The sequence below is a fragment of the Rhinolophus hipposideros genome (genome assembly GCF_964194185.1).
Source record: "Rhinolophus hipposideros genome assembly, chromosome: 23".
Classification (NCBI taxonomy): domain Eukaryota; kingdom Metazoa; phylum Chordata; class Mammalia; order Chiroptera; family Rhinolophidae; genus Rhinolophus; species Rhinolophus hipposideros.
In genome coordinates, this window is record NC_138069.1 from 15,845,621 (window position 1) to 15,862,535 (window position 16,915).

The following is a 16,915-nucleotide window of genomic DNA, read 5'->3' on the forward strand; positions in this document are numbered from 1 at the left end:
TGGAGCTGCCGCGCCCAGCCACGTCCCGGCACGCGGGCGGGCCGAATCGCCTTCGGGCGGCCATCCCAAACAGCACCCATGGTCCTCTCAGCTTCGCGCGCTGGGCTCCTCTAGGAAAGGCGAAAGGTGCTCGGTGCAGGACGAGCCCGGTCCCTCACTTCTTGCAGCTCCCTACTCCAGCCCAAAGAGCCTGAGGCAAAAAAGTCAGGCTGCCTCACCTGTCCCAGAAGGGCGACCTCTCTAGTGACTGACGCTCCGCTTTTCCAACCAGGGCCTGGTGGGAAGGTGGAGCCTAGCTGAGACTGATGGCTTCTTCCTCCAATCCCTGTGCAGCAACCCTCCGGCCGCAGTCTCCGTGCCTGGAGGAGAGCGACAGGTGGGAGCTGCATTACCTACGCGCCTCTTGCATACTTGACGTAGACGTCTCCCCGAGCGCAGGGTGAATTCTACTCCAAATTTCACCAATTGTTGCGAATCGTCCGTCACTTCAGCCATTATTTTTATCAAAAGTGGAAATTCCCCAACCCTTTCCCGTCACCTCAGATGGAGGCGGGATAAATGGTACTCTTACCAGCCAATTGTACCACGCGACGTCCTGTGACAAAGTGACCGACACTTTATAACGCCAATGAAGTCTCCCATTGTCAGGGGTCACTATGACTGACCATAAGGCCAACTAATCCACTTTAAGGTCGTGACGCGATAGTCAGAGAGTTTGACCAATAGACGTAGAAAAAGACCGGAAGTCAGTGCGCGGGGAGTAGGAGGCGGGTGTTCGCAACCGCCTAGGCCTGCGCGGGTCAACGCAGCTTTGAGGCCCCGAGCCAGCGAGCGGCGCGTGACGAAGAGCCTGAGCGACGGGTCACCTTGGCCAATGATCTGCAGCCGCTTTGGTGCTGTAGCCAGTGGCGAGTGTGTGGGGCGGGAGGCAGCAGGTTAGGCAGTGAGAAGTTAGTGGCGCTGCTGGGACGGGGGAAAGGAGACGCTTCTTCCTCCTGCTGTTCCTCTCCTTCCCGGGATCAGCAGCGGCGGTGGCCGCGAGTGACTCGGCAGTGTCTCCGGCTCCGCGTGCGACCATGCTGACCGACGGCGGAGGCGGCGGCACCTCCTTTGAGGAGGACCTGGACTCGGTGGCTCCGCGATCCGCCCCAGCCGGGGCCTCGGAGCCGCCTCCGCCGGGAGGGGTCGGGCTGGGGATCCGCACCGTGAGACTCTTTGGGGAGGCCGGGCCAGCGCCGGGAGTCGGTGGCGGCGGCAGCGGCACGGGCGGAGGGGACGCGGCGCTGGATTTCAAGTTGGCGGCTGCTGTGCTGAGAACCGGGGGTGGAGGTGGTGCCTCTGGCAGCGACGAGGACGAAGTGTCCGAGGTACGGCTCCGGGACCCCCACCTTCCACACGGCGTGGGGCAGGAATGCTCTCTGGGCCGGCACAGGGCCCGGTCCACCCGCCCGCTGCCCGGGCGGAGTCGTTCTCTGACAGCGATCGGCCCCAAGGAGCAGTGGCAGCGGTGCGGGCCTAGCTGCGCCCTCGGCTTACTCTTCAGCGCGGCTCAAGCCGGACCGGTTCCCGTCACCATCGGTAGACCCACAATGGGGAGTCCTTTGGTCCCTGAGCTTCGCGCGGGAACCAGGACTCGTCAGGCTACCTCCCGCCCACCCCGCTTTGGAGATGGGGGGGGCGGGGTCTTGCTGGAGTCCCTGCCCTTGGTACTGAGAGAGCGAGACAGAAAGGGAGAGACTGAGACCGAGAGACAGGCAGAGCCAGCCAGCTCAAAGAGCATTTCCACTATGTGCCTCTCTCCGTAGTGGAGGGGTTGCACATATATTTGCATTGTGCTTTACCTGTGCATTTAAGACGGATCGTTAATTCCCTTCTTTAGTTTGAACCAGGTGAGAATAAATAAGGAGCTCGCTGCTTTTACCCATGAAAAATCACGTGAGTCTTGCACCTGGAACCTTTTGTGAAATTAGACAGGAAAAGGAAGTTCCCGTGCAGTTTTGAACTTCAGAGTAGCTGGATAACTGAACTCTGTATATTTTTAGGCTTGGAGAAGGTGGGGCACCCTATAGACACCTTTCGCAGAGAGGGAAATTAGTTATCAGGCCGTTCATTTCTTTTAACTCGTGTATTCTGGGCCTTTTTAGGTCTGAGCAGCCTAGATGGTAGGTATCATCTTTTGGGCTCTAAGGAAAGAGGAGATAATTTATATTTGTACATTTTTTTCCCCTTCCCTGTGGCTTGGATATAGTACTGTACTGTGATGACTATTCTAAGTGCTCAGAGTATTCTATTTTGGTTCTAAGGTGTCTGGTTCATCCCCTATGACCAATTATTTTAACCTCTGATCTTGGTGTTAAAGTACAGGGATTTCTCTATGTGTACAGCTATCCTGGCTGTTGTATTTGAGAGGAGTAGGAGAAACTGTTATTTGTGGGTTGCAGAATATAGTGTTCAGTTTTACATTCTAGGTCTGAACAGGGGTTCCTTTAGATTTAAAACCTTCATACATTTTGACTCCAACATTTTGCTTTGGAAAAAAACGGTGTTGTAAGTTTGTAAGGGAGCTAGTCCCTTGAATGCCTGTATCTTTGAATTTCACCTCCCCTGTTGGGCTTGCGGAACTCTTTTATCCTTTCAGTGAAAATTGATGAGAGATGAACCTAGAATACATGCTGTACTTTTTACCTAGGAAATAAAGTGGGAATATCTTTGAAACTTGTGAGAGAGACTGAAGAGGTTTGCTTTGATCTAAGTGTGCTAGAAAGATAATGTCCTTGATTTTCTAGACTATTCTAGACATAATCATCGTAGGTGAGATAAAAGGTCACTCATTTGCTTTTACATAAATAGTATTCTTAAATTTCTTCAGAGGTAGAGTGCTAGTGAGCTTCCAAAGTCATACATTTCTAACTCTTTTGGCTCTTTATATCTGGGAAATGAGCTTTTGAAGTAACCATTTCTGTGAGGCTTATGTACACACACACACACACACACACACACACACACACACACACACAGCATTTCATTTAGAGTCAGCATACCATGTGGTTAAAGCTATGAGCAGAATCCACACCTTTTGTGTCTTTTTTTTTACGTTTATCATAGAAGTTATTTATTCATGATTCCTACACCCATTTAAGCCAATGGTAGAAGAACCCCTTATTCTCCTGTTTACTTAAGTTTTCTTTGCCTAAAAAGGATTTAGGTATTAAGCATATATATATGGACCCCGTTTTAGAGTGGAGGTTTCTAGGATACTCAGACAATTTAGCCTAATCTAAGATGATGTTCAGTGTTTATATGGATTCTTTCTTAACCTATCGAGAAAGTAAATTTTGTTTTTATGTCTTGTTTCTCCCTTATCACATAGAGAAGAACTTCCTAGAGTATCTAGTCTTTGCTGTATTGTACGTGTAGTAGGCTATAGTTTATAACTTTGTGAGTGAAATGACCTATTTTGCTCAAGCAAATTTCTTGCCTTTTCTTTTCTCTCTGACAAGATGAGCTGTCTCCTCCCATATCACTGACTTTGAATTTACAGTGTGAAGACCATAAATAATGATCTTCAAAAAATACCCAAGTAGCATTTATGAATAATGCTAAAATTATTAGCATTATTCCTATTATTTTCCTATTTCGTAGATGTTTTTGAGCCAAATATTTATAATCTAGACATCCAGAGAGATAATGAGTTATTTGTAGTTTGAGAGTGAAGTTTGTTTTATCCTACAAATGGGGCAGGACTAGGTGAGAAATGAGTATGAAACATAGAGGCCTGGAATATTTGCTCTGCAATTAGTTGAAATGGTATACATTTGGTACACAGAGGTGTAGATACTCTGAGGACCTCTTTTCTATTCATTATCAGAGCCTATAGCTGAATAAAAAGTTGCATTTCTTTGCTGGCTAAGTCAAAAGACCTTTTAGTTTGAGGAAGGGGGTTGGGTCTTGTAAATTTTTTATATTAGAAGTGTGTTGCCTTAGGGAATTCCACCCTTTGGGATCTTTGGTGCTCCTTTTAAAAATTGGGGTAAATAACGTGTTTTGTATTTCTTCAGGCATAATAAGCATGTTCCTTAGCTGTCGAAGGCTTTGAATAGAAGTTAGAACTTGCATGGATCCTATTGAAATATACCCATTGTTCAGAGTGGAGATCAGGTTGATAATTCTTTAAAAACCAATTTTTAAATGTTAATTTTAGATTTGTAGTCTTTTATTTTTAGCGAGTTAAAAGAAAAATAAAATTACTAAAGAAAGCACTTTGGTGAGCTTTATGACTCTTAATTTTTCTGTCATAAGAATGTATGCATATACTGTATGTATATATGTCTGACATCCTCCTTTTAAAATTATAAAAATAATACAGTCTTGTGGTGTAAAATTCAACACTATAGAATATATATGTATATATACACACACACACATATATATATCCTTCTCACCCCTACTGACCCTTCAGATCCCTTTCTTCAGAGGTAACCACATTACATTTTTTTCAGTAAATTGTCCAGGCTTATATAAGCCTATATATGTGTGTATACACACATTTGTATACACACACTTTAAAGATAGACATCCATTTAGAAATCATAGCTTTATATCATGAGGTTTTTTTTCCTTATCTTGAGGCAGGTGCCATATTTAGGTAAAAGCACACAGACGTTATATATAGCAATTTAATGCAAATTATATAGCAGATTATAACAAAAGCTTTGCAGGGAATTTTTTTTCTTCTAAAAATTACTTTCAGAGTCAACAGCACAGACCCAGACAGAAGTTCCATTTTGATTTTCTCCGGTAGGAGAGGAGACGGATCATTTCTTTTAGGGTTACTTATGATCTACAATCTAGAGCAAGGCTTCTTAATGGCAACACATTTGGGCCAGATAATTCTTTGTTACGAGGGGCTCTTCTAATCGTTAGCAGCATCTCTAGCCTTTACCCACTAGATGCCAGTAAAACCCACCCAGCTGTGGCAGCCAAAAATGTCTCTAGACATTGCCAAATGTGTCCCAGGGGCAAAATCACCCTGGTTGAGAACCTCTAGTCTAGAGGCCACTCTTATTGTCAGGGATGGTAATATTTTCATGAATACTCTGTATTCAAACTTCAGGTAAACAAGGTGAGTCACTGCTTTTAATAGCATCTCAGGGCTTAAGCTCATAACCTGAACAAGAGAGAAATTGAAAAGGGATATACTGAAAGGTTTGATGCTGTAAATTTTCTATTGTATATTTATCATTTGGGGGAACTTTCATTTAAAATACTATATTATTTTTGAAACATTCATTTATTGTCCAGGAAAAGGAATTTCTAAAAAGCCTTTATATATATTTATATATATTTGTTCAAGGTAGAAGGGGCTTGATTCCATAAATTGTCACCATTAGTGATAAAATAGGAAATATAACGTGGTATTCTAGTGAGCAAATTTTGGAGATACTGGAAATGTTTACTGAAGGAAAAGTAACCTGTTATTAACTATAACACTTTGTTATACTGCATGAGTATTCAACCTTGCCTAAGTTTTATTCTGTAAAGCCTGAAGACCTTACATATAAAATGATGTGTTGATCATTTTGATCATGGTTGATCATGGTTATAAGACTGGTGGGTTAAAACAGTTGTTAGGTATGGGTGGAGGAAAATCTTACTGTGAAACCTGAAGTATGTAGGGGTTTTCTTTTGGTTATTATTTAGTACCTTTCAATAGTTGATTACATTCATATAGTTCATAAGTCAAAGCAAAATAAAGACAAATACAGTGAAAAGCCCTGCTGCCCTCTATACCAATTTTTTTTTGCCAAATTTACCTTCATACAGAACCAAAGTTATAAGAAATAAAATCAATTCTTTTTTTAAACCCACTATAAGTGAACTATTTCAATATATCTACCTTCTTGGACCTTGTTATTTACAATTTTCCTCTCCTGTTGCTTGTTTATAAAGTCATAGAATCTTGGTGATAATCCTATCTCATCTCATTTTTAGGTAACTGCTACCATTTATTGAATGCTTATTATATGCCAGTATCGTACTAGATACTTTCGTTATTTTATTTAATCGTTTCAACATTCCTTTGAGGTAGGTATTATCTACATTTTTATAGAAGAATAAATGTAGGCTCAGAGAAGTGATGAATCCAAAAAAAAAAAAATGGTTAAAATGTTACACAGCTAGTAAGTGGTAAAACTAAAATTTGAATCCATTACTGAATCCAGAACCCATGCTACTATTTTGCTTCTTCAGATTAAGAAATAGGCAATGTTTTTGGTAACCGAATGCTATTTCTCCAATAAACGCTTGCTTAGTCCTTGTTGAAGTTTTCATAGACTTAAAGTGAAATGAGAAAAGAAAGGACAATGTAGTGAATTTTTCATAAAGCTATTTTTTTCCACTTCTATTTTGAGATAATACCCTTTCTACTGTTAAAAAATTAATTTTAAAAATATCTGTATTTGACACAATATCAAATTGGAAACTTCATGTCAGGACCCTGGGTAAAGCTTAGAAGTCTGGACACCATTGGCCTAAGTGACTTGCCCAGGATCACACAGCTAATTTGTAGATTAAAATAAGTCATCCGACTACCATTCTAATTTTCTTACCTGCTAGATTGTCCTGCTTACTGTTTCTCTTCTGATGCATTGTACCAATGAATTAATTGGTTGCTTAAGATTGCCTATCTCAGACTAGCATATCATCCATAGTTGACCTTGTTGGAAAAATTTTATATTATTTAATGAAATTAGTGACTATCATGTAGATCAATATATTAAGAAGGAAATCAAAGATGTACCATTGAGTATAGGAGGAGCACTATTCTAAAGTAATTTTGTAATTGAACCTACATGAAACGTTAAGGCCTTGTCATTATTCATTTTAAGAGAATTAAGAATATTAAAACTACTGATAGAGAAAAGCATATACCCAACTTTGCACCTTTGCCAATATGGGAAATTTGTTTTGCGATATTGTTACACTAATTTGTAAAAATTAAAATCTGTGCTACTCTAGTGCTAGTTACTGACAGTGTATGGTTCCTCTTAATGAAGATCACTTGCCTTACGATTGACTGGTTTACTTTTCTTCCAGAGGACTTTACCTAAACTAGGAAGAAATTAAAGCTGTATGTAAGACTCTTTCTTACTTGCTAGAATGAAATTTAGCAACTGTTTTGTCAAAGAGCACATTTTGTTCTTTCTCCACTATACACACTTCAGTTCTCCAGTTTTTCCCTTAATGGATGCTGTTTTCAGTAGTAGAAAGGGTGTTTTGTTTTGTTTTTAAATGAAGTAGATATCCCACTGTATCCTAGTGGTTTGGGTCACCTGCATTAGTGTGTAATTTTGAAAAGAGAAAGGCAAGTGTATCCCCAGGGATTAGCCCTAGGAACTAAAGAATTGAACAGGAGAATAGTTTATTAAGTTGCCAAGGTAAGTTTGATGTGTTTAACAGTTTGTAATGGGGACAGTTAGATTGAGAACAAGGTTGTTTTTGTGTTTTTTTTTAAATATGTGTAAAATACACATAACATACAAATGACCATTTTACAATTTTTAAAAATTGTGTTAAAATATACATAAGATAAAATTTACCATTTTAAAGTATATTGGCATTAAGTATATTCACATTGTTGTATAGCCATCACCACCAGTCATCTCCAGAACTTTTTCATCTTCCCAAACAGAAACTCTATCCATTAAACAGTAGTACCCTAGCCTTCCTTCCCCAGCCCCTAGCAACCACAGTTCTGCTTTCTTTCTCTATGAATTTGACTGTTCTGGGCGTATCAAATAAGTGGAATCATACAGTATTTCTGTTGTTGTGACTGGCTTATTTCACTTAGCATAATGTCTTCCAGGTTCATCCTTGTAGCATGTATCAGAATTTCATTCCTTTTAAAGACTATTATTCCGTTGTATATACCACGTTTCCCCGAAAATAAGATCTAGCTGTACAGTCAGCTCTAATGTGACTTTTGGAGCAAAAATTAATATAAGACCCGGTCTCATTTTACTATAACATAAGATTGGGTCTTATATAATATATAATATAATACTGGGTCTTATATTAATTTTTTCTTTTTAATAAAGTCTGTCACACCAGTTAATATAGGCGTCATGTGTTTTTTTGTTTGTTTGTTTTTTTTTAATTGGGGAAGGAGAACAGGACTTTATTGGGGAACAGTGTGTACTTCCAGGACGTTTTTCCAAGTTGTTGTCCTTTTAATCTTAGTTGTGGAGGGTGCCGTTCAGCTTCAAGTTGTTGTCCTTTCAGTCTTAGTTGTGGAGGGCACAGCTCAGCTCCAGGTCCAGTTGCGGTTGCTAGTTGCAGGGGGCGCAGCCAACCATCCCTTGCAGGAGTTGAACCGGCAACCTTGTGGTTGGAGAGCCCAAGCTCCAACCAACTGAGCCATCTGGGAGGCAGCTCAGTTCAAGCTGCGGTGTTCAATCTTATTGCAGGGGGCGCTGCCCACCATCCCTTGTGGGACTTGAGGAGTTGAACCAGCAACCTTGTGGTTGAGAGCCCACTGGCCCATGCGGGAATCGAACTGGCAGCCTTCGGAGTTAGGAGCACAGAGCTCCCACTGCCTGAGCCACCGGGCCGGCCCCTTATATTAATTTTTGCTCCAAAAGACACATTAGAACTGATTGTTCAGCCAGGTCTTATTTTCGGGGAAACAGGTACATACCACATTTTGTTTATCCATTCATCCATTGATGGGTACTGGATTGCTTCTGCCTTTTGGCTGTTGTGAATGTGCTGCTTTGAACATGGGTGTACAAATATGTGTTTGAGTCCCTGCTTTCACTTCTTTTGGGTATACATCCAGAAGTGGGATTGCTGGATTATACGGTAATTCTGTTTTAGTTTTTTGAGGAACCACCATACTGTTTTCCATAGCAGCTATACCACTTTACATTCCCACCAGCAATGCACAAGGGTTGCAATTTTCCACATTCTAGCCCATATTTGTTATTTTCTGTTTTGCTTTTGTTTTTGATGATAGCCATCCTAATGGGTACGAAGTGGTATCTCATTGGGGTTTGGATTTGCATTTCCCTAATGGTTAGTGATGATGAGCATCTTTTCATGTGCTTATTGGACATTGTATATATCCTCTTTGGAGAAATGTCTATTAAAATCCTTTGTCCGTTTTTAATTGGGTTGTTTTCATTGTTTGATTGTAGGAATTCTTTATATATTTCCGATATTAATTTCATATCAGATATATAATTTGCACATATTTTCCTCCCATTCCATGGGTTGTCTTTTCACTCTCTTAAAAGTGTTCTTCCATGCTTATGTTTTTAATTTTGATGAAGTCCAATTTATCTATTTTTTCTTTTGTTACCTGTACTTTTGGTATCATATCCATGAAGTCATTGCTAAATCCAATGTTATGAAGATTTTTTTCCCAGTGTTTTCTTCTAAGAATTTTATTTTATTTATTTTTATTTTAGTATTAGTCTTTAAACTTTTATTTATTTTAAGTATGTTTTCCAGGACCCATCAGCTCCAAGTCAAGTAGTTGTTTCAATCTAGTCGTGGAGGGCGCAGCTCACAGTGGCCCATGTGGGGATCCAACTGGCAACCTAGTTGTTAAGAGCACTGCGCTGTAACCAACTGAGGTAACTGGCTGCCCCCTCTTCTAAGAATTTTATAGTTGTGGCTCTCACATTTAGGTCTGTGATCCATTTTGAGTTAATTTTTTGTGGTTGGTGTCAAGTCAGGGTCCAACTTTATTGTATGTGGATATCCAGTTTCTCCAGCACCGTTTGTTGAAAAGACTATCTTGTCCCCCATTGAATGGTCTTGGCACCCTTGTTAAAAATCAATTGACCATATATATAGGAGGGTTTATTTCTGACCTCTCTGTTCTGTTCCATTGGTCTATATGTCTGTCTTTATGCCAGTACCTCACTGTTTTGAGTACTGTAGCTTTGCAGTAAGTTTTGAAATGAGGAAGTGTTAGTCCTCCAATTTTGTTCTTTTTCAAGATGGTTTTGGCTATCCCATGAGATTTCACATGAATTTTTGGATGGTTCTTTCTATTTCTGAAAAAAAAAAAAATGCTGTTGGGCTTTTGATAGGGATTGCACTGAATCTGTAGATTGCTTTGGGTGAGAACAAGTTTTAATACAAACCTTATGTAATTATTTCATCACAATAGATATTAGCAAATGAAAAGGTTTGAGTTTGACAAAAGATTAAAAAGCATCTATAGCAGGGATAGACTAAGCACTCGCTAATATCCTCCCTGAAGTCGAACCCAGTTGACATGGGATGCTGTGCTCTAAGTAGATGTTATTTTTTCCTGATTTGTCCTTACATTGAATATTTGTGGTTGATCATGATGCTTCAAATACTCATTAAATGCTAGGAAGAATAGTTTTTATCCTTTACATGATTAGAGATGAGTTGTAGATGAGTTTTGGAAGAATTATCTCAATATGGTATTTATAATTAAACGTAGATAAATAAACCTATAGTATTTTCTTTAATGATTTAGAATTGAAAAAGTTTTCACATAGGCATTTTATGAAACCTGAGTCAGAAGGTAAAGGTTTGGCCATGTCAGTTGATACCTTGAATAGTACACTTGAAAGGACTTTCAGCTCTTAATTTCTAATTCATTGTTTTCTGTGTTTTCCTTCTTTTCTGCTAAATCTCTACATTTTTATTTCTGTCTTAAAAATTGTGCAACTGTTAAATTTAGTAATATTTGAAACAAACTATTATTATCAAAGAGCAAAATCCCCAAAGGGGCAATAGTCCATTTATATTGGATGCATTATCTTTTTTTGTTGCTTTTTATTTTGATATAATTTCAAACTTACTGAAAAGTTGCAAGAATAGTATAAGGAATTTCTCCCATATACCCTTTACTGATTCACCAATTATATTTATTTTGTCTCTCTCATTAACAAATAATTTATTTTTTGAACCATTTGAAAGTTGCATACGTCATGCCTCTTTACCTGTAAAATCTTCAGTGTACATTCCCAAACAACAAAGACATTTTCTTACATAACCACAGTGCATTTATCAAAATAGGAACTTAACAAGTTTCTGAAGTATTTTTCGAAAAATATAATTCACACATCATAGAATATACTCTTTAAAGTGTACAATTCAGTGGTTTTTAGTGCACTCAGGAAGTTGTGCAACCATCACCACTGTGTATTTTAAAACATTTTTATCACCCCCAAACAAAATCTTGTACCCATTAGCAGTCATTTCCCATTCCCCCCTCCATGCAGCCCCTGGTAATCACTTATCTACTCTCTCTCTGGATTTGCCTGGTCTGAGCATTTCATATAAATGGAATCATACATGTAGTATTTTGTGCCTTGCTCCTTTTACTTACCATACTGTTTTTGAGGTTTCTACATGTTGTATCTTTGGAATAATACTCCATTTTGTGAATATACCACATTTTGTTGATTGATTGTTGATTGATGACATTTGGGTTATTTCCACGTTTTGGCTATTACAAATAATGATGCTATGAACAATTATGTACAGGTTTTGTACATATCTTGCAGTTCTCTTGTGTATATACCTAGGAGTAGAATTGCTTGGTCATATGATAACTATGTTTAACTTTCTGAGAAACTGCCAAGCTGTTTTCTATAGCAGCCTCAACATTTTACATTCCACCAGCAATGTATGAGTGTTCCAATTTCTCCACATTCTTGCTAAATTTGTTAATATATATTTTTTGATTATAGCCATCCTAGTGAGTATGAAGTGGTATCTCGTTATGTTTTGATTTGCCTTTCCCCAGTGACTAATGAAGTTGAGCATCTTTTCATGTGCTTGTTAGCCATTTATATATTTTTGGAGAAATTCCAAATCTTTTTCCCATGTCTTGATTGGTTTATTTGTCTTTTTATTGTTGAATTGTGTTTCTTTTTTTTAGAAAAAAAATTACATGTTCTGGGTACTAGTCCCTGAGATACGTGGTTTGCAGAAGCCCAATTTTTATATTTATCTATTTTTTTCTTTCATTGCTTATGCTTTGGTGTCATGTCTAAGATACTGTTGCATGATCCAAGGTCATGAAGATTTATGCCTGTTTTCTTCTAAGAGGTTTATAGTTTTAGCTCTTACATTTAGGTCTTTGATCCATTTTGAATTAATTTTTTTTTTTAAAGATTTTATTGGGGAAGGGGAACAGGACTTTATTGGGGAACAGTGTGTACTTCCAGGACTTTTTTCCAAGTCAAGTTGTCCTTCCAATCTTAGTTGTAGAGGGTGCCGTTCAGCTTCAAGTTGTTGTCCTTTCAGTCTTAGTTGTGGAGGGCACAGCTCAGCTCCAGGTCCAGTTGCCGTTTTCTAGTTACAGGGGGCACAGCCCACCATCCCTTGCGGGAGTCGAACCGGCAACCTTGTGGTTGAGCGGACACGCTCCAAACAACTGAGCCATCCAGGAGCTCAGCTGCAGCTCAACTCAAGGTGCCGTGTTCAATTTTAGGTGCAGGGGGTGGAGCCCACCATCCCTTGCGGGACTCAAGGAATTGAACTGGCAACCTTGTGGTTGAGAGCCCACTGGCTAATGTGGGAATCGAACCGGTAGCCTTCGGAGTTAGGAGCAAGGAGCTCTAACCACCTGAGCCACCAGGCCGGTCCCATTTTGAGTTAATTTGTATATAAGGTGTGAGGTAATGGTCCAACTTTATTCTTTTGAATGCGGATATCCAATTGTCCCAACACCGTTTGTTAAAAAGACTGTTTCTTTCTCCATTGAATTGTTGTGGCATCCTTGTCAAAAATCAATTAACTACAAATGTGAGGACTTATTTCCGGAGGGTGAACTTCTGTTCTATTCATTTACATGTCTTCTTATGCTAGGTCTATACTTTCTTTTTTTTTTTTTTTATAAATTTTTTTTTTTAGTTCTCTCAGATAACCGCCGTTACCAGTTTATTTATTTATTATTTTTTTTTTTGTTGAGAGCCTGCTGGCCCATGTGGGAATCGAACTGGCAGCCTTCGGAGTTAGGAGCACGGAGCTCTAACCGCCTGCGCCACCGGACCGGCCCTATACTTTCTTGATACTGTAACTTCTTATAGTAAATTTTGAAATTGGGAAGTCGTAAATCCTCCAACTTTGTTCTTTTTCAAGATTGTTTTGGCTAGCTGGGTTGTTGGATATGTTCTTGTTCTCTTGATCTGGTCTTCAGCTCAGGTTTAAATCAGGAAAGATTTAATGGGGGTATATAATATGCTGTAGAATTCGTGGTCACACACAAAAGATCCTGTTCTTACCCCCAATAATACTATTCCAGCTCTTGAAATTTCTGCTCCTTTTGTATGTGCTGAAGGTGGATGAAGGGGAAGCGTGATCTAAATCTGTGTTTGCCAGGCTGCCAGATGAGTGAATTGTCGGAGTATCAGTGTTTGTTCTTTTGAGTGCATCCCCTCCCTGACAAAGCCTGGATATATGTTTGGGAGGAAATAAAAGTGAAGCGGGAGGAGATGGTTTGTTTGGGCAGTTGCGATCTGAGTGCATCTGGTATAGACTATAATCTGCAAGAAAAATATGGGCAGAATTCCTTTTTTTAGAATAACAAACAAATGGATAAGTGGAATAACATATGAAACATAGCAAGTAAGAGTTTTTGCATCTGATATCTTCTAACAATTTCTTAAAGAGATGTGAATTCAATATTTAAGTAACATAGCAATTTGCTTGACACCTAAGCCAGTGTTATCACCTGTGTGATTAAATTGCAAAAACGAATCTTGTATTTCACTGCTCAAGTGGTCCCCATTATGTTAAATTACTTATTTTAATTTTATGAACAGTGAGCGTCTGTGGTATATTTTAGTACCTGTTTTACTTAGGACTTGATTGACAGGTTAACAAAGGAAAGTTTATTTTCTTTGAATTTGAAGAGACCATTATTTAAGGTTACTGTTAAATCAGGTACATGTATTTGACCTATAACCACCCCCCACCTTTGTAAATTGCATTCTCCTAACGTTAGTCTCTTATCATCAGAAACCTTGGAGCTCACATCTGCTGTTTCTTCTCACCATACACATCTAAGCAGGCATTAAGTCCTGTATGTTCATTCTTAATATCTTATTTATGTGTCCCTTTCACTGTATCCTCACTGCTTCTGCTATGTGATGTCTTTCACCTGCACTTATTGCAGTAATGCTTGGCTCTATCTACCTCCAAGATTATACCTAATTCTTCCTCTATCGTGTTATCAGAGTAAATTCTCTACTGCCAGTTCAGTCATATCACTCCTTTGGCAAAAACCCTTCCCATTCCTTAGATAAATCCAAATTCCTTGATATGGGATACAAGGTTATTTAGGATTTGGCTTCTGTATATTTTCCCAACCATATCCTTGCTGTACCCAACTTTATTTGCTTTTTATATTCCAGCCATACCAAATTGCTCGAGTTCTCTGGACATGTCAAACTATATATGCTTGTGGTATGTTTGCTTCCACTGCTTTGGCTTCTGGAATCATACTAATAACTACTATGTGCTGAGTGCTTCTTGTCCACTGGGCTAAAGCTTACCTTTCTATTCTCAAATAAACTTTACAACTCCCATCTGAAGAAAATTATATTATTCCCAATTTACAGATAAGGAAACTGAAGCTTAGAGACATTATATAACATACATGAAATCATGCATCTAGTAATGATGGAGCCACGATTTGAATCCAGGTATCTTGGACTGTAAAGCTGATGTTTATAACTACTACTCTGCACTGCTGCTCTCACTGTTTTCCCTCTTCCGCATCCTGTTGGATACCTTCTTGTTTCAGAGTTGTCATCTCTGATTTCCTTTATTACTACCCCAATTGGAATTCACCATTCCTTCCTCTGTGTTCCCATGTTGTCTGTATATAACTGTCTATTATAGCATCTGTAATATTTTACTGCATTTATTTGTCTGTCATAATGAGCAGGAATCATGTCTTATTTATTTTTGTGTTCCTCGTATGTACTGGAAAGTCTGGCACATAGTAGTTGTTCAGTAAATGTTGAATGAATGTATGTGTAGTGCTTAATATGCTCAGGTTACTTGTTAGCCTAAGACAAGTATAATTGAGTCCATATTATTTTTGTGGGGTAGAAAGCAAGAGTATAGGAAGACAAGGTCCTTAGGCAAACTGACCTTAATAATAGTAGTAGCGGTAATATTAATAGTAATGATAACTAATATTTGTTGAGCAATTACCATGTGTTAAACACTGTTGTGCAAGTTTAGGTATATTGTCTTGCTTAATCATCAATAACTGTGATATAGTTATGATATAGCTGAGGAAAATTGAGGCTAAGAGGTAAAAACACGTTAGCTAAGATCACACGGAGCCGTGGACTGGTTGGTATTATTCTAAGAGTCACTGCTCTTAGTCATTATGCTGTCCTCCCCTTGTTGGTATTAATTGGAGGTTTATGGATGTTTGAGCTCTTTTTAACTTATTTAAATTGAGTATTCCTTTGAGTGTTCAATGTTTATTTTCTATTTAGGATAATGAGCAGAAGCCAGGACTTCTTTTTAACCCCAACCTTACCCATTTATTATGATATATAGAGTAAAATTTCTTCCTTCAACAGTAAGATTTTCTTGACCTTAATTGCCAGATACTTCATTCCTGTGGCTTTTCTAATGAGCATATAAGCAGTCTTTAAAAACACACACACACACAAAAAAAAACCTATTGTGGCACAAATTTTGTTGTAGGTAGTATGCTGGTTAGAAATCATGTTTATGGAGCTGCCAGAAATTACTAAATGAAAATGTGATTTGTCTGTCAGTTTAAGAATTCTGGCAGAGAGGAGTTAGTGGGCTTGGTAATCTATTACATTTAATTTTAAAAAGTTTATTCCTGACATTACTATTACTGTTAAACTGCAACATTGCAATACTTGTAGATTCTTTGCTTACGTCATTGCTTAGGATTTATTCTAGTTATACTCCATTGTTTCATTTAGTACAGTTAGTACTAAAGAAGAAGATTCATTTAGTACAGTTTGGTGTGGTGAAAGTGTCTGAAATACATGGAGTGTGAAATACATGGCTTCAGATTCCTGCATGGTTATATGATCTTGGGCAAGTTACCTTTTCTGAGTTTCAGTTACTTAAAATGAAGATCAGTTGACCTACTTCATTGAGTAGGTAAGATGATTGAATATAATGACATATGGGATATGCTGATACATATGAGGCATTTTGTTAATGGTGACTTATTTTTGTCAGTACTTAGATAGCTATTATTTAAAAAAAGACTTTCCTTTCTCCCATCTTTAATTAGAGACTTCAAAAATAATAGATTTTTTATTAAAACTGTAGTTTAGAAATGAAGTTTTTTATAGTTGAGCAAAGTGAAGTTAACTTTCTCCAGTTTTAACTTAGAATTAGGCAAAGCATGATATAGTTCTCTTGTGCTATGTGAAGCTAAAGAAATCCCAAGGTAACATTTATGTTTTGTGAAAAGAGGATTGTGGGTCTGAAATTGGGAATGTGGCTTTCCTTGTAGAAAGAAATTTGAGAAGTTTTTATGTTAAAGACTACACAGCCTTTTCATTCCAGTATTTCAAGATGTTGTTGCTGATTATATTGGATTGGGCCTTAGAGTATCAATCAGCAAAATCCACTACTAAGTTTATAATTATTTGGTCCTGAATTGCAACTGTGTTACTTTGTGTTACTTTCTCCCTATGAGTGGTACTTGGAGCATGTTTGTGATGGATGCTGCTGTTGAAACTTTTGGAGTACTGTGTTGTTTTTTTTGCAAAAAGGAATTGCTATGTACTTCAGTAATTATCTCTTGGAACGCTGACCCATCCTTTTTGCTGCTCCAAATAAAAATCAATAGTAAGCCATCTGCATTCTAAAATGGTATGAGCGATGATTCTGACATAAAGTAGAGGGC

The 16,915-nt window shown here is 38.6% G+C and overlaps 1 protein-coding gene across 1 annotated transcript in view; it reads left to right on the plus strand.

Moving 5' to 3' along the window:
* The first annotated feature begins 895 nt into the window (after positions 1–895).
* LOC308491688 (ankyrin repeat and KH domain-containing protein 1-like) overlaps positions 896–16,915 on the plus strand; it is a 101,216-nt gene continuing 85,196 nt past the window's right edge. Inside the window, 1 exon segment of the mRNA XM_081035642.1 lies at positions 896–1,367. Within this exon segment, the coding sequence (XP_080891768.1) occupies positions 1,077–1,367 (291 nt within the window). The 5' untranslated portion in view covers positions 896–1,076.